Below are 20589 nucleotides of genomic sequence, written 5' to 3' on the forward strand. Positions count from 1 at the left end.
CTCCACAGCACAGAAACTGTTCGAATCCTTATTAAGGAGTCATACTTATAATTCCAAGTTCTTCTTCTTTATTGAACTTGAATACGAGAGTTGTTTGAGATTATTTCATTTGATCTGATTTCTGCGATCCCTTCACCACGAAAAGGTACGTTGCTAGGCCAAAATCAAGGGTCATTACATTCTATATAATCCTGCGTCTACCCGTGGAACCCATCATCTGACTAATTTCCACCTTTGTTACAGAACTCAGTACAAACTCATTTTCAACAACAATCATGGACTCTATGAGATCTTTGAATACCTCCCTTCCAGGGGGCAAATCACCTTCAAAACAATTGAACAGCGATCCTCCGCAACAAGTTCTTATCGCACAATTCAAAGCTGCCGCTTTATCCGTCACCAATCTCTACAAAACTGCCGCTGCGGACCAAGGAAGAGCTAGGGCTGAAGGTTATCAAGACGCACTGGATGAACTCTTAAGTTTCCTCGATAAAGAAGATATTGGGCTGAGCGATGGCGAGGGTTGGAGGATCCGAAGATGGGCGACCGAGAGATTAGATGGTCGGGACACAGCATCACACAACGACAGCGATGACGAAGTTCTTGAAAAAGGAGATAGGGGATCATCACCAGTAATTCAAAGATCGCAAAGTTCAAGTCATATTTCGGCACCAACTTCTAAACCAACAAGAACTGCTTCTCCAATGAGTGCAGAAACAGCGCCTCCACCTGCGGCCGTTGTGCTGCCCGACCCAGAACCTCCAACGATTACAGCGCTTCCACAAGGCACATTCACTTTCCGATCTTCGCAGCAATATCCACAAGATCCCGATATTTTATTGTCAGACTTAGATTTATCAGATAAGAATCGCCCTCAACCCCATGATAATTTCGGTAATCAGTCAGCGGGTATTTCCCTTACTCGACCCTCACGAACCAACGCAAGACACAGCAATCATTCGTCTCGGTTAAACTCTAGATCTTCGACGACACAGATAAACAGAGGAGCTGGTCAGAAGAGGAAAATAAATTTTGGGGATTTCTTCGATTTAGGAAATTTAGGGCATGGAGACGATTCTTTCGGTGGGGGTGGAAAGAGGGGAAGATTCGTTTGAACGGCCACCACCTTCCCTGCGTGCAGAGTGTACATAGCGATGTATTATACCTTCTATGAGGGGTACAAACCCACATCTTTACATTCGGTGGATTATGGACGATTTGTAACGACCTTGACGATAACATGCCTACACAAGTTCGGGGACTTTGTTCCTAAGCAGCATTTAAATGGGGGTAATGGAGTAGGGGAACAGAAGACCGTGCATTGGAAGGCGTCAATTAGACAGCGAATTTACCTGTCCATGGGGGCAATTAAGGGTCTCTGTGTATAGACTATTTTTCTTTCTTAATCATCAAGTTAAATACCCATCGTTAGTTTTCAAGTTTTTTAATTTAGAGAATTTTCTGCATTTCACATTACGATACGATGAAACATTGGCAGTATCTCGATCAGTGTCGAAAAACTACTGTCTCTTTCCATCAAATGATAAATTTGAGATTCCAAACATCATATTTTAGCAATTCTCCGGTGTTGCATAAGTGTCCGAAATACTCCATATTGTCCAGAAATCCAATATTACAATGATCGTTGCACCTACTGCAGCATTCTTCACGTATCTACGTTTACACTATTCCGCAACGATCGTCATAAACGTCGGGGCGACATAATTTCCAAGACGCATACCATGCCACGGAGAGGATTTCTGGAGCAATGCAACTAAGCTTCTACCTGTCAATCAGTAGCCCATCAATTCTCAATCTTTTTGCTATATATGTGATGTTTCTCAAGTGTTGCTAAAGAGCGATTATCCATACAGATTACCCACATACTTCCACCAGCGTCCCTACTATGAAGCTATTGACTACCCTCTTACTCCTTGGTTCATCAATTGCACATCGGTGGCAGGGCTCTGATGCCTGTGGCTATATAGTTGGTGGCTCTCATGATCATGTCGCAAGAGATGTACGAGAATTGGATTGATCTAATTACATGCAAGCTACTGTTGCTCCGTCATACATAGCCTCTGGGTACTTCCATTTCATCATTCAATTGAGTATATCCAACACTAATGATTAAACAAGTTTGGTGACAATCACTACTGTGGTTCTTAACGAAATCACCTATACGGAAGCCAGCACAAATATAGTGTACGTGACCGCCAGAGACGTGAAACCAGGAGACGTCGTTATAGTCACTGCCACTGGAGACGCCATTACACTCACAACCACGCTAAAAGCAATCACAAGCACAGCTACAGAAATCATCCCGCCATATGCAACGAGTGCTTGTCCGAATCATAGTGCATATGTTGAAGCATGTCAAAGTCATTTAAGCGTGGTGATAGCTACTATCACTATCACAGCTTCTACTTCCTATATAACGGAGTACACTACTGTGAACCTACCAGGAACCTCGTTTGAAAGTTCGATCACTGCACCCGGTTCGAATATTGTGGGAACTATTAGTGCGATTCCTTCTACTGATGTTCAAGGACCAACATCTGGCAGTAGCTCGAGCTCGAGCTCAACTGTAGTGGTTGACTCAACTCCTGTGAACGGTATGTATTCTTATCCCCTGTTTCATTCTCGCGCTGACGTGTTCAGTTACTGCCTCATCCCTCATCCAGTAGCTCGTCATCCGAAATACTTCTTCCGCTCAATCATCCGGAACTTCAATCAACTTATCGACGAAGCCATCGGCCACTACCAAGTTAAATACTGAAGTTTCGACGTCTACTACTACGATCGCTCCCAGTGCTGTTTTATTCAGTCTTACATTCAGTGCTGGCAGTCTATCATCAGGATCTTCTGCTCAGGCGACAGTCCCCCTGAACCCATTTTCTTCTACATTTGGTTCAGACTCGGCTTCATCCCAGAGTACATCAACGACTTTCCTATCAAACTCTCCCACTTCAAGCGCAGGAGGCTCCCTTCCTTCTTCCATTATATTGCCGTCAACATTTTCGACTATTTCGACTTCAAATTCTTTAGTTTCCAGTTTGAATATATCTTATACTACACCTTCATCATCAACTAGCACAGGGTTCTCGATATCCTCTTCAACTACCTCTTCCAGTTCAGTCTCAGCACAATCATCATCTTCAACAACCTCTTTGACATCACTTTCATCCACATTCTCCACCGTTACATCTCAACTCGCTACAGACAGCTCTCTTACCTCTACTTCTTTCCCCATCTCATCCTCATCTCCCGTTCCTCGACCCCCCGTCTCTCCCCTTATCGCCACGTGTAACGCACCATCCGCTTGCCGTCAAAATCAATATTGTTCTTCAGACAATACCTGCTTATGTCGTATGTCTCATCCTCCTTTTCCCTATTCTTTCCCATCATACAAATCCGCTGATACACCCTTCCCCATAGAACCAACCGTAAACGGTACCGGCTACTGCATGGCCGATACCCCCTGCGCTGCCCTCTCCTCCTGCACCATTGACTCGGATTGCGGCATCGGTTCCGCATGCATGAGAACATGTTGTTCTGCCAATAAATGTCTTTCGCTTCAGGGCTTGTGCCAAAATCCTAACATGGCGATTGTTATTTTTAAGAGGGGTGAGGAGGGGAGTCGTGGTCATAGGATGGTTGGAGAAATAGGAGACGGAGAGGAAGAGGAAGAGTGGACTAATAGGGGACCATGGGTTAAGAGGTTAGGAAAAATGTGAGATGGGAGTTTGGTTGATGTTTCTGTGCGGAAAATTAGTCAAGGAGATTTTACATTGGAGTCCGTCTGGCGTTTTGCTTTTAAGTAATACTGTCGCTACCACATTATGAATGATGCGCAAAACAATAGATATCCTTATACTTTAAACTTGATTCCTCACTTGCTCTATGTATTGAACTCAATCTCTGAAGGGAAGTATGGAAATTTCAGAGTTTCATCAACAGAATGCTCAGAACAATCATTCGACCACATCCCTTCTCATCACTGACCAAGCAATCAAGAGAACCCATCGTAAACTCGCAGTTCGTACTAGCCAAACCAACCCCCAGATCTTCCGCACACTACCCAAAGCCCATAGTTTGTACTCTTCAATCAATATCCGAGATACACTCTAGCCTTCATTCAGGTCCTCATCTTTAATGGGCATGGGTTCAAGCAATATTAGTTTGAATGAGTATATCTATGCTGAAAAAACTTCAGAACAACAGCCCTACCAGGAAAAGAGGATAGCTTGCACGGCTTTAAGGTCTCTTATAAGGGATTATCATACCACATAATACGGCCAGAAATGTCTCACAGGAAGCAAAGATCACATTCATCAACGCAAAGCAGGTAATTGCAAAGAAATTAGGGTACTATCCAGTAGGCATCCGGTGCAGAAAAGGCTGCGTGCCCAAAATGTTGTTATCGTCGACCCATATCATCCATCATCCCATTGATTTATAGACGCTTTTCATGACCCTTATCTGATATGTTTACCATAAAAAAATCCTTCCCAATCGTTATCATCATATTTCCCATATCATCCATCCCATTCATTCAATCATCCAAATTATTCAACCCACCCACCAGCCTGCCCATTCATTCATTCCATTACACACCACCAGGGCATATAACTTCTCCATCACCATTGTGTAGATGCAAAACCCGAGAGTAGAAACGAATACGCAGACCATGCTGTTATGATGAAATAGTAGGCAATTTTGTGTAACCAAAGAAGATGAAAATCCCACAAAGAAAAGTGAAGCCAAATGTTATAACCTCAGATATAGTAGCAAGTTTGAAGTATTGTTTATCCCAGGTCTCCGAGTCCATGTATCACAATCAGCACTTCATCTAGTTGGTGAAGCCATTGACCTAAATTTGAGCCATGATCAACCAAATCGTATTTAGTGAGAAAGAGGTATAGCCTAAGGACCCGATGTTGAGGAAAATGAGATATAGAAGTACGAATTTGGAGCAGAAGATGCTGAGGTAGATATCTATATCGTTGGAGCGTAAGTTTTGGCAAGTCAACTTATTGTTGACGACGGTTTTGTTCGTTGCCGTTAGTATAGCCACGAGATCTTCCAGTCCACTGCATGTTGGTGTCTTTATCATGCTCATTTTCATTCTCTGGGACAGGAAGATGATTTCTATTCATTGGGTCACCAGAGGGCGAGTTTGTGAGACGACGTGTGTGAGGAGGACCGATGGGACCGAATGAGCCATTTGAGCTACGACGATCTGCAGTGATAAGATTAGTTCATTGTAATCATGAAAAGATATAAGACGCTAAAAGAAACATACCACGACCATTCGCAACACCTTGAGTTGAGGTCGGGAGGGAGAAAGACGTGCCTTCTTTGCGGCGCCAAGATTGAGACGTACGGGATGTTCCACCAATTGGAGTTGGAGTTGCACAAGGTGCTTCAATTTGAACATTTGTTCCAGTCTGTGGAGAGACAGAAAGACCATGTTGGCGACGATACCAGTTTGGAACTCCATGGTTGAGACCAAGAGAAACTTGTGTGGCCTTATCCATCGGCATCTCGTGCTTGTATTTACAGCCAACTTGAGTGAAAGCGCAAGTGCCTTCATGAACCCACTTATCGCAGTAGATCTTTTCTCGGCGGAATGGACCACCCATAGGAATCATGGAATTGTTTGCTGTAGAAGCACTCGCAGGGGGATTAACAGCCGAGGCAACGATGGAGTCGATCGCCAACTTAAAAGGGAAATCAGTATATATTTTCCATTGACTGCATATCTGGAATGATGATATTCTCTCACCTGAGTTTGATCTCCTGGTCGACGGAAACCACCTTGCTGATTGAGTCCAAAAATTGGTGGGCCAAGCGGTGGAAGCTTTGCTACGACCTTAAAAGAAACTTATGTCAGCACATCACCTGAAGACAAAATGCTCTCAACGTACCTTATTCGGAATCATAGGAGTAGCAAACTCTGGCTTTGGTGAGCCATGTTGAAGCTCTGGAACAATGATGAGTCCTTCTGGACCTTGGTGACGAGGAATACCATTAAGAGCGGGAAGCTCATCAGCTGGAAGAAGTCTTGTGTAAGAGCCATCAGCTCGGCGAATGCCATAAGCAAATGCAGAGCTGATTTGTTCAGGGAGAGGATAGACAGGACCAGGGCGAACCATGGTTAGGGGAGTAAAGCCTTCTGAACCTATGTAGGCCGGGTCGCAGACAGATGGGCGGCGCCAGCCGTTGCCGTTGCTGTTGCCGTTGTTGTTAATATTGCTCATGTTGTTCATGTTGTTCATACCCATATTCTGAATAGGGATTTGGCTGGGCACTGTTCCGTTTCTGCGGATACGTTCCTCACGCTCGCGAGCTGAATGAAAAGGATCCATCTTGTCTGGAGTAAGACTACGGGTACTATCATTATCGATCGAGGTTAGCGGTGAAATCATTTCTGTATCGATCGCATCAACTGCGTCACAACTCTTGTGAGAAGACTCAGGAGAGCTGGAAAGTTTGGATTTAGAGCATGTTTTGACTTGAGTTGACATGTTGAATATTTAATAGAGATTGGAATATCAGAACATGAAGAGGATTTGAAAACTAAAGGTACGAACGGTGTATGTTCGCAAAGTATTGAATTGAGATTGTTGGAGACGACCCTGGAAAATGATTAATCGAATTAGTCAACACCCTTAAGAATAACAACAAGGATAAAGAATGATGTTTGGAACAGACCTCTAATAAGGATTCTTCTAGAGCTTTGATGAAAGCTTCTGATGAAACTTCTCCGTTTGCTCTTCCAAATAAGGTCGGAAGCCTGCGGATAGCTGCACTTGTTTGCGGTAAGCCACAGACCACAATTCTTCTGTTAAAAACAGGGGCAAGCTGCAGGGACAACGGTGAGAAATCAGATAGCTTACCTTACTTCCAAGAAATTTGAAAGATCACTTGAAGACCTATGTAACTGTAAGTTGATGACGAAGGATACTTGTGGAGGAAGAAGTTGCTAGAAATATAAACTGGCACTCTGCAGCAAACGCACATGCTGCTTTGATTAATTTGTCTAAAAGAAAATGATTCAAGAGTTTTCAAGTTTGATGTTTGTTGATACCATTGACAAGGAGCGCAATGTGATACCACGGCAGACATACCAGAATTAATGAGGGGAGGAGTATCACTATACGTACAAATAATGTGATAGAACTGTTGAGCTATCGGTTTGAACCTGTAAATCAACGGGTCTATTGTTTGAATGCAAAAAGGTATGTTGAGGTTTCTGGTTTGTATGTTGCGATCTTGGATTGCGAATTTGAGAAAGTTACAATTTGAGGATGTAACCACAGCAATCAAAACGCAATAAAATTTGTACAGGAAAAAGGGAAGAAGCAAGGCAATTTGCTTTTAGGAAGCTCTATCTATGATAGAAGGAGACAGGAAAGTTCAGAAAAGGAAGTAGCGTGTTGAAAGTACTGAATTATTTCATCTGGAGGTATTTGTAAGGTTGAGAAAGGAAGTAGCCAAGGCTAAAATCAACTCAGGTGTAAGCACTTTAAGAATTGACTGAAACTAGGGCTTAGCACCTGTTTTTTGTTACTGCCAAGGAGCCAGCAGCAATTGTTTCGAGTGAATTTGAGAATTGATCACATGAGGGGGCCGAGGTCTTCCTCAGCCTCTACTCTGTGAAGCGGCATTCCAATCCGACTAATTGAGAGGATCCAAGTCAATATTTGGATGATAATCCTATAGAGTGAACATTTTGTTGCATGTCTTATCTGTGAATTCCATGTTTAGAACGCTTCTTGGGGGTATATCTCTTCCTTGCTTGAAATTCTCTAAAGATATTGAATTCTGCCATTACATGTCGTAATCTAGTGTGGTCAGTCGGAAGAACTTCCTGCATATGCTTGCGCCTTATCAATCTACACACACATATGTGTATATATAATTGAGCAATTTTACTTTGCATAGTCCAAAATGTGTGTCGCATACCTCTTTGAGGTCAACGTCACAGCTGTGATTTACAACTAGTGTCTTTGAAATTGAAGACTTCTTGATTCACTTAACTGCTACCACGAGAAGCTCAAACCCTAGATTCTCCAAGATTTCAACTCTGCCGCTGTTTTTACATAGGCACTTGATGAATTTTAGGTCCGAATCTCCAGGCCACAGGCTCAAGATGGCCACTTTCTTCTTGATAATCATCTGTGGTCGGGATTGCAAATATGGATTCGGCAAAAAGAAGATATAAATCCTTAAAAGCCACACGATCATCATCTTACCGCTATGTCTATATTATTGCGGCCAGACTGTAAATGATTCTCTATAGAAAAGAAAGAATAAGATCCAAAAACGTGCGCACCTCTACATATCTTATCAAGGTGACAGAGGTTAATCTATGTGGACTTGGATGTACTATAAGAAATAAGACGTCTTTAAGAGCCACTAGACCATGAATTATCACCAACACAAGAACTTTTGTTCCATGTCTTCTATCTATGTGGTCCTAAATGATATCATTTGAGGCCGAGCTGAGCTTCATACGGCAACAGTATCACAACTCAAACTTTGGTATATTTCTGAAGTGCATGGAATACAGGACTTTTAAACAGCAAACGAGAGACGCAACGCTGTTGAGTTCAGGACCACTTGGATCTAAGATCATTTTATCCCCTAAAAACCTTCTTGGTTACTTTTATGCGGCTTTCGGTGTAAAGTGTAAAAGATTCTTGGAGAATCACGAGAAGACTCATCTTTTCGTTCTGTAACTGCCAGTTTAGGCTCATATGCCCCGAGGTACAATGCTATTGTCAAGATAAAAATGACCTGGGTGCTGTGAAGTGGCAGTACACTGAGAAGTGCTTGATAGAGCCGCAGACGAGAAACTCTCAAATGACATGAGAGACATGGCGGCTGCAAAAGACAAAATCTCATGAGGTCTTGGGATTGGTAGTTTGATAATCATTCTCGCGCCAACAGTGTCATCAACCCACGAACCAGAATCCAAAGCTGCTGCTGATCGTCACTAGAAAACAACAAACGTACATCCAGTACGCATTTCGGGATTGATTTCTGAGAAAGCGTCCAATTTAGCATGCCTCCCTGCGATCTTCGTTCATCATCTATGAATAGGCTAGTTGTCAATTTCTGGCACAAACTATGATGGTTCAAGACATACGAAAACTTTTCGTAGGCAGGTCTGAATCAGCGGTCTACTTGACTTTGTCAGAACAAGCTTGTGGCTGGTTAGTGCGAGATAATCAGGCGGTGGTTGCTTCTCTAAGTGCAGGAATAAGAGGAAGATTCTCGACTTGCTATATGATGAAGGGGAGGACGCTTCAGGACTTCAGTGTTATTCACTTGATGAAGTCGTTCTGTTGTTCCACTGATGAGTTCTCTGGACCAAAATTCTGTCCCAATCACAGGCGCTGGAGGATATATACCCCAGAGCTTCCATGTCGCGAACAATCGCCGTATGTTAAAGAATGACCTCGCACACCTATGATTCATTGCCATGATATGTAAAGCGCAAGTTATAAAGCGCCCTTTGGGTGGTATCCGCTGGCCATAGGAGTGCAAGTTTCTGAGAGTACCATTATTCACAATCGTGCGCTGTTAGACAGTCATTTCAATGCAAACCAAAATCCTCGTTCAACCAAGAGGGGAAAAGAGGGTGATGGGGCGTATGGTATTATGACACGATTGTTGTCTATTACCACGTGGAATGTTGAGCAGAAGATCGGAGATTTCCGGAATTGCTTCCATTATCTCGTTGAACTTCGGATGGACCTCAGAATGACAGAGGACTTTGATGATATCAGGCAATAAGAACCTCCGGATTTCTACACCGATAGACTGTCGGCACCAATCTAGTTTTCGAACTTCATGAAGCACGGTTTCTGCGGTAGATAGCTGATGCTAAGGCTTCATATCCAACTCTAATTCTCAGATCAAATAGGGGCCTTTGCTTTAACTTCTCATCAAGAGATCCACGTAAATATTTGCAGATACTATGGAGCCCCAGGACTGGTTTGTTGTATCAATCTTGAAGACATTGAGAAAATGGGCATATTGTTGGAGCGCTGGTAAGTTGAGAGTTGATTAGAAAAGTGCTCATCTAGCCATGTAATGAAGACTGGTTCTTGCTCTCGAGTATTGCTGTCGATAGTAGAATGTGAAGCATGGTGCCTCGCCGGCCTGTAAATAGTCCAGACTAAAGTTTCGAATCTTGTAATAGGTATTCGAGACATCCTTGTAGTTTTTCTGCAAGGGAGTTTAAGAGTGATATAGCTGGATCAATTGCCTATCGAATGCTGCCTACCCACTTACCTTGTATATATCCATCTGCGACACAATTGGAGACTGGGGAAAGAATTTTGGCTGTCAGCGGCACAATCGAAGAACTGGTGGGTGAATTCCGTATCGCCGAAACTTTAATTCATGCAGTCGCGGGGGTTGTATCGTAAGATGCTATATCGATTGAGAATGTTCGAAAACTATGAAGTATGCAAGTTAGCGGATTGTTGTCATGAAGTATGTATGCATGGTGATAAAGGGTTCCCGAGCGAGTCTGTGCAACCCTGGATGGCGATGTGCAGGGTTACATGCGCAAACAATTGAGGTGGCTGATTGCATGTCTCGGGTATTACCATCCATGCCGTCCCAGAAAACAGACATGCAACATCAATCATGTGGTTTCAATTGAAACCATGATGGAAATGGAAAAGGACCAACCTTTGGTTGGCGTTGATGTTGGAGAAGGACAGCTGAATGATTGAAGAAGCGAAGACGCTCTGATACCATCTCTTAGCTACCTTCCCAATGAGGAATGCTCTATTTCGGGTAAGGGCTAATTCTCGCAGGAGCAATTTGCATCTTATTGCTATGCAATGGGAATTCAATTTGCCGGAAATGACTTTGAGTTGTGTATTTGGCAGTTAACAATATGATATCCGCCAGCAACTAACCTAGATACATCGATCGTATTTATCCACGACTTTCTTCTTCGGTATCCTAGGCAGGAGAATCTCTTAACCATAAGAATCCTCTTTAATCCCAACGTCTCAAGAATTTGCGGATCATAGGTGGAGAATTTGTCATAGCGGCACAGGAATCTCAGCAGCGGCTTGAGGTTCCAAGGGATGGAAGTTACTGAGACTCGAATGACCGAGTCTGCTCACGACGGACTCATTATCATTGCATCGTATCTTGATCAAAATGCAATTACGTGGGGGAAGTATCAGCCATGGAAAATTTTATGATTGTAAAGCTGAGATTCATTAAATCTCTAAGTAATAGCAAGCAGGTCCACGGGACGAAGGTGAGATGAGGAATGCGTGCAGAAGGCCAAGTATCAAGAGCTATTACTCCCGGAATTGAGAATCCAGGCTTCAAGTGAGCTCTTAGTCCTATCACTTTAGATTCAACTACATGAATACTGCTAATATAATATAAGAAAACACACACAATTCTGCATCTGACAACACAATCTCACAGTCCATTGTTCTTGTATCAACCAATGAGTCTACATGCACGAACAACCATGCGATTCCTTCATTTTTATCATTCTTCTCGATCATTAAGGGGTATATCTGTGCCAATGTCTGAATTTTGTCTGCAGAGTGCAAAAGTCTTCCTTATTTTGCACATCTAGCAGTTCCAACTCCAACCACATTCGACGAGAGACATGATCAAATCCACCACTTTTCAACAATCTATGATCCACTTGCAACACCCTCTCGACCCTAACTTCAAAAATATTGTTGTAATTATTGAGAATGTATGTATCCAATGCAGGGAACTTTCGAGTGGATATGATTTGGCTTTGTTCTTGTTTTCGAAAATGTACCCTTTCTATCTCAACTTTCTCCATCCTTGTACTACTGTGGCATCAGAACTCTTTCTGCAATGAGTGGTACAGCCCCGGTATTTTTTGATAACAGCTTCTTATATTTGTTGTTGCCTTTGAAGTTTTCTGTTTCTGTTGAACGTATTTGATGAGATGCCTGTCCATATGGCCTGGAAGACCTGAACGTCGTAGTTCTTATTCCCGTATTATCGAAGCTCCTGAGGTTGTAGTTTTTTCTGTATTCAGAGTCTTTGTAACTTTTAGCTCCTTCTCATCAAGCCTCTGCATGATATTATTCCGTACCTTGGAAGTCCTTTAGATACCCAGTCCATCTTATCAAAGCTAATGAGGCTACACTTGTTCTGTGGCTAAACCCTTTGTCATTGTTAGCTTTATCCAACTGAATATTTACTGGGAGTTATTGGCTGCCATTGGTTTCTCGTAGTCACTCAATACCGCCATGCCGAAGCTGCTAAGGATGCTAGTGTTTGGTATTCAATCTTGTACAATTGCTTGTCTTGCCTCGCTGATAGTCCGCAGAACTTTCTTTCTTATTTTCGCAGTCTCTTTGAATCGTCCTCACTGTCCTATCGGAGCTTTTCAGACCCTTTATTCTCCAACGTATTACACCTAACTCTCAATAATATGAGCAATTAGTAAATAGCCCTTTGAAAAAATCCGACATGAGTCAAAGAAAACTTCCCTTTTGTTATTTGCCGTCGATCTGTAGCTCTCATTACCAATTGCTTGCTGTTCACTAGCCATTTAACATCACCATAAAACACATAGAAATCCGATCATAAAAGTTGTGTGTGGGAACGCAGATTGGATTGCGAATTAAAGCAAAGCTTTGCCCGCAGGCGCGGAACACATCATTATCCTTCATCCATCCAACGGTAGAGTGCGAGCCAAACCAATATCCTCACTATCTTCTCCCTCTGAAGCTCCACCAGCTCTGCCAGCAGTGGCGTTTTCATTGGCTCTGGCAGCAGCGGTTCCTCCTTCCCTGTCGCTGTCACCACTAACAAAACTAGCACCGCCGCTTTCCAATCTTCCCATCTCATAGTTGTCGGCCTCGTTGGCAAGGCGAGCGTTGTGATAGTCTTCCCATTTCTTGCAGACGTAGTATAGGAGAGACTAAGAAAGCAATAATCAGTAAAAATTGAAATCTAACTGCTCCGAATTTGCGAAAAGCTCTTGAAATTGTCCTGAAAGCATTTGATAATACATATACAAGAAAGCAACCGACAATGAAAAGCGTCAACATAATTCCGGCGACGAATTGGCCCATCTTGAGGAGCTAATGGCGGAAGTTGTAGAATTTTGGTTTTGATTTGTCAATTTCGGGATTTTGAATTGACTCAAAATATTTGTGGTTGTTTTGGCAATTTTCAACAAGCTGACGTCTGTCTACCAAGAAGTTCAACCAATCCTATCCAAACGGTCAAAATAACTGCGCTAACCGCCTTGATATCTGAGCTTCTGTCCCGTCTCTTGTATTTCAAAGTCCTATGAGGCTGTGATAACCTTCCTGAAGTTTTTATTGGCTCTTCAGATTTACATAAGGGCTATCTAGCACATGACACAGGTACCTCGGGAGATATTCATTACATCAAGCTCTTCTGTTGCATATCTGTAAGATTAGTGGGGCTTTCAAAGATGTTAGGTAGCCAGTAAAATTCGTCTAATTTCCAGAAGACTTGGGCTAGCATATTGAATACAGAATAAGTCGGGTCATGACGGAAAGTACCTCTGACTAGCTCATTTAAGAACGCCACTGGAGTTTCAGATGAGCAACATAAAGGCATAGTCACATCTGTTTAACTAGCTGGCCAATTACAAGAGAAGAAAAAAAGAGGCTCTCAATGTTATTTCCCGCATCAAGATCCCGTGTCTGACTAAATCCAACAGAAATAACAAGTATCTCTTAATTGTTGCATGCCTGAGATTTCAGAGTTTGAAATTGGCATTTAGTGATACAATAGCTTGAATAATCAATCTAATTCTAATTTGCGTTGTTAGCTTAATAGGATGCGCCATTAATCTCAATCAGGTTCAAAAAAAATAGAAGCGTCCTTCAAGACCTAGGCTTGTTGATTCTTTGAAAATCGCAAATTACTATCTGAAAATTTTGAAGCATGACGAAACGACTCTAGTAAACTGACGCATCATGAAAAATCAAAAAAATATTTAACAAATCACTTTGCAAATCGTTCATGGGTTGTTGTTTGTTAATAGTTGAACTTTGGTATTGTGAGATTAGTTCATTTGCTTGCTAAATTCTCGGTTATAGCCGAGCGAAACACGGGGTAAAATATGTTTTTCTACTCACAAACCTTGACTCATTGACACAACACAACAAATAATGTTGAAGTTCTTAGGAAATAATGAAGCCAATAAATTATGTAGTTCTACTGTTAGACCAATGCATCTATATATATCGCGTCATCCTGGCTTCACATGGCAATTCTCAACACTTTTATCCTCAACACCCTGGTCCTTGGTTGAAAACCCTTCACAAGTGAATTTATTAACATACTCTTCAATCCAAAGTGGCTTTGGCATATATTATTAGGGTACACTATGCTAGATATCGCATGCCTTTCAATATAAACGTGAATACCCACGGCTCAATTATTCCAAACAACTCGATTGCCACACCACGCTACGGCGATCGCAACACTTTCGAACGTCTAGCCAGTAGATACTGAGCGAGTCACTCAAAAGCTCCAAGAGCAAATCAAATTCGAATTCTTCACCAAGCCCTAGCTGGAGTCCGAGAAGCCAGAGATCTCTGTCGATCGTTAGATGTGCAAGGTGTTAAAACTTTAGTATTGGCAAAGCAGAGATACGAGCCCCTCAAATAAATGAGCTGTGTTTCTTCATTCAAATGCTCAGAGTGGCACAAAACTGCAAATTATAGTCAGTTCTTGAAAAAATCCTCGGACTACGGTAAACTGACACACTACAGCACTGCAGATTTCAGAAAATGTGCGGTCTGTAACCACAGCTATTTCTTTAGCCCCAATCGTTCATATCAATCTCAATATAGGCAACCACTAGTAAAACGGCCGACCCGACCTACCTCACGAGCGATACCTCTATATACACAGACATTTGGAACTCAAATCCCATGTTGGTGGCGTACTCATTGTCTTTATCACTCGATTGACTTCCGCAACGCCACATCAGATTACATATTGGTGACTAGATCAGCTCCTGCGAGACTCGCATTTACTACCCCACATTCTGAACACATCACCGGCTTTCAACAATACCCAGCTCCCGCCCGCACTACATCATAACAAGCTTTGCCAGTACCACCAATCCAACCCATCTCCAGGGGATATGCGTTATATGTGTTATGCCAATATCTCTTCTTCTCAACTGTGACATTCATTGCTCTCTGTGCAGCCTTGACTAGCCCTGAACCAACATATATAGATTCTAGAAAAGGAAGTACAACTCAAATGACTGTATGGAACCAAGAACAAGACAATGCCCTCCGACTCCAACGTCGCAAGTTGTATGAGAACTCAGCAGACTCAACCTGTACAACTCTGCAGAGAGAGTTATTACTCCGCTCAGGCTCCATCAGCTCTACATTCAATGCAAGTCCTTCACATGCAAAGCTATTAACCACAAACAACCCATCTAGATATCAACTAATAAGTAACGGCCATAGACGTACATTGATATGTGTAACCGAACCATGCTATTCCGCCTAGAAACACAACAAGGCTCATGGAATACTGGCTGATTTATAACTATACATCCAACGATCTCAAGACCTTCATAAACTGGTCAACATTAACGTCAAAAATCAATCAATATTTTGCGCAAACCGAGTACAGAAATGCACGCAAATTCACGTCTATTTCCATTCACGAAAAGGCAACAACCTCATGATAGCAAACACTCGGCTTCCTGCAGACTTCCACTCAGAGTACACCGACTCAACGAGAAAAGGAATAACAAGCTTCAACAGACGAATTGGCTACATGGGAAACTTATCTTAACAAGAACCCGACAGTCACAGCTACAGCTAGAGAGAACCATATTAGTTGGTTCACTTCCAGTCTGCCCATCTCAACTGCTACCAGCTTGATGCCGGATCATCTACCAGGGTAGATACTACATGAGGACATATAAACCCACGAGTTGGACACAGTATTCCCGGCATTAACTACATATTTCGATCCTGTGAACCCTCAAACGCATCGAGAGGAGTATCATCTCACACTTACTTTACAAATACTACACATATTTCACGATCTCTCATCGGAAAAAGTCCTACCATCCTACCAAGAGACGAATCTACAATCCCCAAAGCACACGAGCACTTTTCAAACCAACACCCTGGCCTCAATGGAAAACCTCTGATGATTTATTGGCAGCTTCCTTGGACACGAAAAGATAGACCACATTCTTTCAAGCGCCGAATCTCGAAATTGCCATACTCCTGTAGAAACCAAAGCGGAGACTGATGGGTACGAGTCAGCATCACGTACCTCAATCAGACCGACCCTGGAGTCTCGATCGAATGCAAGAAAACTAGCAAAGAAACTAGTAATGCTGGCTCTGCGACTAGTTCCTCGAATACAAAATCGACACATGCGATATAGATTGGGCTTTATGCTAGGTGCCCAGATGCCGAGATGAGCATGAGAAGTCTTGTGGATTGAAAACTTCATGTGCAAGATGCGATAACTGAACAGGCAAGGAACCGCTCATCAGAAATAAGCGATACAATATCACAGAGAGAGATATTCCGGAGCAGGAAAGTCTTCTTAGCCGCCGAAGTTGGAAATGCATCATTCGGAGTATGCAGAGAAGGAGAAGCCGAGAAGATGGAAAAAGTATGAATGACCCGATCGTATATCCTCCTAAGAGAAGAAGATGAAGAATGGGAAGGATCAGAATAGTATCCGGTCAATATCAATCATGAATCACACAACAAGGTGTCTTCTCTGTCAGATAACTAGAAATTCAATCTCCTATTTATTTCGTGTTATCGAGGTGAGTATTAACCCCCCAAACGAGCATATTCTTAACTTGAGCTCATTCACATCAATCATCATATCATACCTGGTACCTCTAGTGATGATGCTAAGTAGTAACATGATCCGTGCTCGTCATTCCAACTATCCCACTCTTTCCTCATACATCAAACGTGAATTTATCACCGAAATTCTCGATTTGAGATTAATCCATAACATTTCTCTTCACGCTTACATCCGCGTCTGGGCTTCTAGCATAGGGTCCCATCGAGGTATTCCATCTTGTATCAAGACACATTCGATTCTCTCTTTGTGGTTTCCGGCACAATAGCATGTTTATATTCCCACTCCAAATGAATTCGGACTCTGGTGTTGTAAATCTAACGATGTAGTTGTGCTGCACAACCTCAATCCTAGAGCAACTTGACCTCAGCGTTCAGAGAAAAGATCTCGTGAAAGAGGACCAAAAATCCTTTCGTAAGTTTACAGTTTACACGTTTTTGAGCGTGCTTCATGTGTGTATGTGTGTGTGTGTGAGAGAGAGAGAGAGAGAGAGAGAGATGAAAGTTTGGAGTTCTTCCTACCTGTCTTACCATATGCATCTCAACCTTGCTTGAACATGGGCGCTTGAACATGGGTGCTTTCACCCCAGGAAATTTTTTAAATCGAAGATGGGGGAGGAGATGATGATGTGAAGCTGTGTGCTTTTTAAAAAGGCTCAATTTTGTTCTGGAAATGCAGGAATGAATGAATGAATGATGGAACTGTGGTGTTTAGAAGGCCATCGTATGCACTACTGTATGATGTATACGGGGTGTCACTCAGCAATCTCAACCGGAAGCAAAAAGATGGATATTTGTAGGAGCACGCGGGCGTGTAGACTATCTGATGATATTCTATGTATCGTATGTGGGCCATACAACCAAAAATATGACTGTGCTCTCGGAACAGATATGTTTGAATATAGCCCCAAGAATTCGTAATAAGAAGCAAAAGCCTCAAGATTGTTATTAAAACCAATTGCAATTAGGAAGAAACGCAATACAATGATTCCTGCAAAGCAACAAAATAACACCTTATACACGCATATAAACCTCTCCTTCTACCTATCAAACTGCCGGCTCGATACATCTTTCTTGTATGATAAGATCTTACAATACAAGATTCAGATTTCACATACAGACTTCCATATGAGCATACTGCAACAAGAGCATTCATTCATCCATCTGCACGATATCAATCTCTCTCACATCCAAATAAAACCACACATGCACAAAACTTAGGAGTACACGTACCGCATACGCCCCGAGCAGCCAAAACACACAAGTACAGAGCATTAAAACGAAACGTCCCGCTCTTTCTCCAACCCACCAAATTTATTTGATTCATGTGGCATTGTAATCATGACTCGTGTACAAACCCCGAGGCCCAAACCCCAAACCCCAGAGTACGTCACCCACACACGACTAACAAGTCACAAAAGAGTCATCTGATATTCCCCAGATTCTGATCTTCATCTCCATCTCCATAGAACCAAGTAGTTAGGCAGACTTGAGGGTTGTACCTCAGCATACACAACTCGCCACCTCTAAGAACCCTCAGATCCCCAGATTCTCCAACCCCCGGATCCCAGAATCTGTAAGATAATTCCCGCCCAAACCTAGCTTCAAATAGACCGGTCTGTTCAGTAAAACAAAAAACCAAAGACACAACATCTCTCTCTCGATTTCCAATCTCCAATATTCTACCTTGATACGATTGAAATATGGGATACACAACACCCTCCTTCACTTACGAATCAACCCCTCCCCCTCTCTCCCCAACCCCCCTTCTCAAAACCCCAAAACTCAATATCAAAACGCCACGTACGAAGCTAATGATTAATTAATTATTAGCATAACGCACAATCTCCACGAGGCCGGATAATGCGGGGTCCGGGGGAAGGAGCGAGCGAGCGAAGTTTTCTTGGCATTAGTTTGTTTTACTCTGCAAGGAAGTATGTAGGAAGTAAGCAAGTAAGCAAGTAAGCAAGTAAGCAAGGAAGCAAGGAAGGAAAGCTGAGAGTTGGCAAGTTAAAGCGGGAAAATAGAGGAGCGGTTACGTACGGGTTTATTTTTTTGTTCCGGGTCCCTGGGTAGATATTTGATGGTGTAAAAGAAGTTATAACTTATGCCATCTACTCGAGGACCTGAATTAGTCATCACAATTTTGGCAATTGAATCATTGAATTGGTGATTTGTAGATATTTTCGCATGTACCATCCATACGTACATACATACATCTGAAACCTGAAACTCACACCTCACATCGCCGTACTCACATCGCCTTACCCACATCGTCTCATCAAACCCACACCTCAAATTTCTCTTGACTCCAAATAAAACACACACCTAATACCTAATACATACATACTTCTCTCTGTCTCGATCACTCTGCCTCAATCACTCTGCCTCAACCACTCTGTCTCAATCACGCTGTCTCAATCACGCTGTCTCAATCCCCCTTTCTCGATCCCCCTTTTAAATCCTCACCCACTCATCGATCCATCTATCGATCCATCCTCTTAGAAAGCACAATGAAATCAAATTAAATCAATAGTCAATTCTATAACCTCTCTCCTTTCTCCTCTCTCCTCTCCTTTCTCCTTTTACCCAAAATGCGGGGAAATCACAACATATGCATCTACAACTGAATAGAGAAGAGGTATAGTGCAGGTACAGACATAGAAAATGATGCAATATGATGTGATGGAATATGATGTCGACCATACCTACCTACCTACTCCATGCATACCTCCCTACAGAAAAATATAAAAATATAAATCAAAAGCTCCCACATCAACATCAACAACCCACATCAGACCCAACAATGAATTCTCTTACACAATCAAAATCTCCTTTGGGATACCGAGCATATATGTCTCATTTACTCCACATCCATCCGCATCCATCTACTCCACACATCCACTGTAGTCTCCACGAGGGAATGATTCCATTCTCTTTCCATTTCCATTCCCACTCCTATTTTCATTCCATCTCCGTCTCTAGAAGATCTAGAAGAACAAAACCACCAGCTGCGTTCATGCAGAAAGGAGTCGGAGTCCTCGAGGAGGAGGAAGCAAAAAAGGAGTAAGAGAATACACAAAGTTAATTACCTGCCTACCGAGTAATGAGACCCAATATCCGGGAGCGGGGGAGGGAGTTGTGGTGTAAGACTGCAAGTAAGTGTAGAAATAAGTGTCTTGGTTTTATCTTAGTCATACATACTTACACTAGTGTTTTGATGATGATGGTGCTGTGCCAAGCGGGGTAACCTCATAAGTCATGTTATGCACAGGCGGGAGTGGAGTTTGTTGATTGATTGGTACTAGGTCGGGAACCTTGATGGCCGACCGGCTTTGCCTTTTCAAAGATGCGTTGGAGAGTTTGAATGGTGATTGTAAAGATGGAGATGGAGATGGAGATTTGATTGATTAATCGAATTTTATTGTATTGTGTTGTGTTCATTGTATTGTATTCATTGTATGTAATAACATCTTCACAATCAAGAAATATCCTCATAACCTGACTACCTAATCCATCTGTCTGTCCCCTTCGCACATCCTTCCTTCCCCTGTCTCCCCAAACATAGAAAAACCCGGGGTATCATAAAGTTACAGGTAGGTACTTTGGGTGATAACATACATGCAGCGCCAATCGCTCATCCAAAAACAGAAATGAGAAGAAAAATAAAAATGTAAATAAGATCAATTAACTTTTTGGT

The 20589-nt window shown here is 42.5% G+C and overlaps 6 protein-coding genes across 6 annotated transcripts; 4 read left to right on the forward strand and 2 right to left on the reverse strand.

The window, feature by feature from the left end:
* Positions 1-275: 275 nt before the first annotated feature.
* On the forward strand, positions 276-1115 carry Bfra_011016 (uncharacterized protein; the record flags this gene model as incomplete). The annotated part of the gene is made up of 1 exon (XM_037341345.1): positions 276-1115. One exon carries the CDS (start codon positions 276-278, stop codon positions 1113-1115), a length of 840 nt encoding a protein of 279 aa, XP_037188764.1.
* Positions 1116-2006: 891 nt separating this feature from the next.
* Positions 2007-3737, forward strand: Bfra_011017 (uncharacterized protein; the record flags this gene model as incomplete). The annotated part of the gene is made up of 3 exons (XM_037341346.1): positions 2007-2020; positions 2140-2608; positions 2688-3737. The coding sequence occupies 3 exons, from the start codon at positions 2007-2009 to the stop codon at positions 3735-3737; spliced, it is 1533 nt and encodes a 510-aa protein (XP_037188765.1).
* A 1296-nt stretch (positions 3738-5033) lies between these two features.
* On the reverse strand, positions 5034-6530 carry Bfra_011018 (putative c-x8-c-x5-c-x3-h type zinc finger protein; the record flags this gene model as incomplete). The annotated part of the gene is made up of 4 exons (XM_037341347.1): positions 5034-5242; positions 5306-5723; positions 5789-5875; positions 5931-6530. The coding sequence occupies 4 exons, from the start codon at positions 6528-6530 to the stop codon at positions 5034-5036; spliced, it is 1314 nt and encodes a 437-aa protein (XP_037188766.1).
* A 4270-nt stretch (positions 6531-10800) lies between these two features.
* Bfra_011019 (uncharacterized protein) lies at positions 10801-11240 on the forward strand (the record flags this gene model as incomplete). Its single annotated transcript, XM_037341348.1, has 2 exons — positions 10801-10821; positions 11082-11240. The coding sequence occupies 2 exons, from the start codon at positions 10801-10803 to the stop codon at positions 11238-11240; spliced, it is 180 nt and encodes a 59-aa protein (XP_037188767.1).
* A 1469-nt stretch (positions 11241-12709) lies between these two features.
* Positions 12710-13118, reverse strand: Bfra_011020 (uncharacterized protein; the record flags this gene model as incomplete). The annotated part of the gene is made up of 2 exons (XM_037341349.1): positions 12710-12964; positions 13062-13118. 2 exons carry the CDS (start codon positions 13116-13118, stop codon positions 12710-12712), a joined length of 312 nt encoding a protein of 103 aa, XP_037188768.1.
* Positions 13119-15571: 2453 nt separating this feature from the next.
* Bfra_011021 (uncharacterized protein) lies at positions 15572-15935 on the forward strand (the record flags this gene model as incomplete). The annotated part of the gene is made up of 2 exons (XM_037341350.1): positions 15572-15699; positions 15722-15935. 2 exons carry the CDS (start codon positions 15572-15574, stop codon positions 15933-15935), a joined length of 342 nt encoding a protein of 113 aa, XP_037188769.1.
* Positions 15936-20589: the final 4654 nt, after the last annotated feature.

This window comes from Botrytis fragariae (genome assembly GCF_013461495.1).
Source record: "Botrytis fragariae strain BVB16 chromosome Unknown tig00000223, whole genome shotgun sequence".
Lineage (NCBI taxonomy): Eukaryota > Fungi > Ascomycota > Leotiomycetes > Helotiales > Sclerotiniaceae > Botrytis > Botrytis fragariae.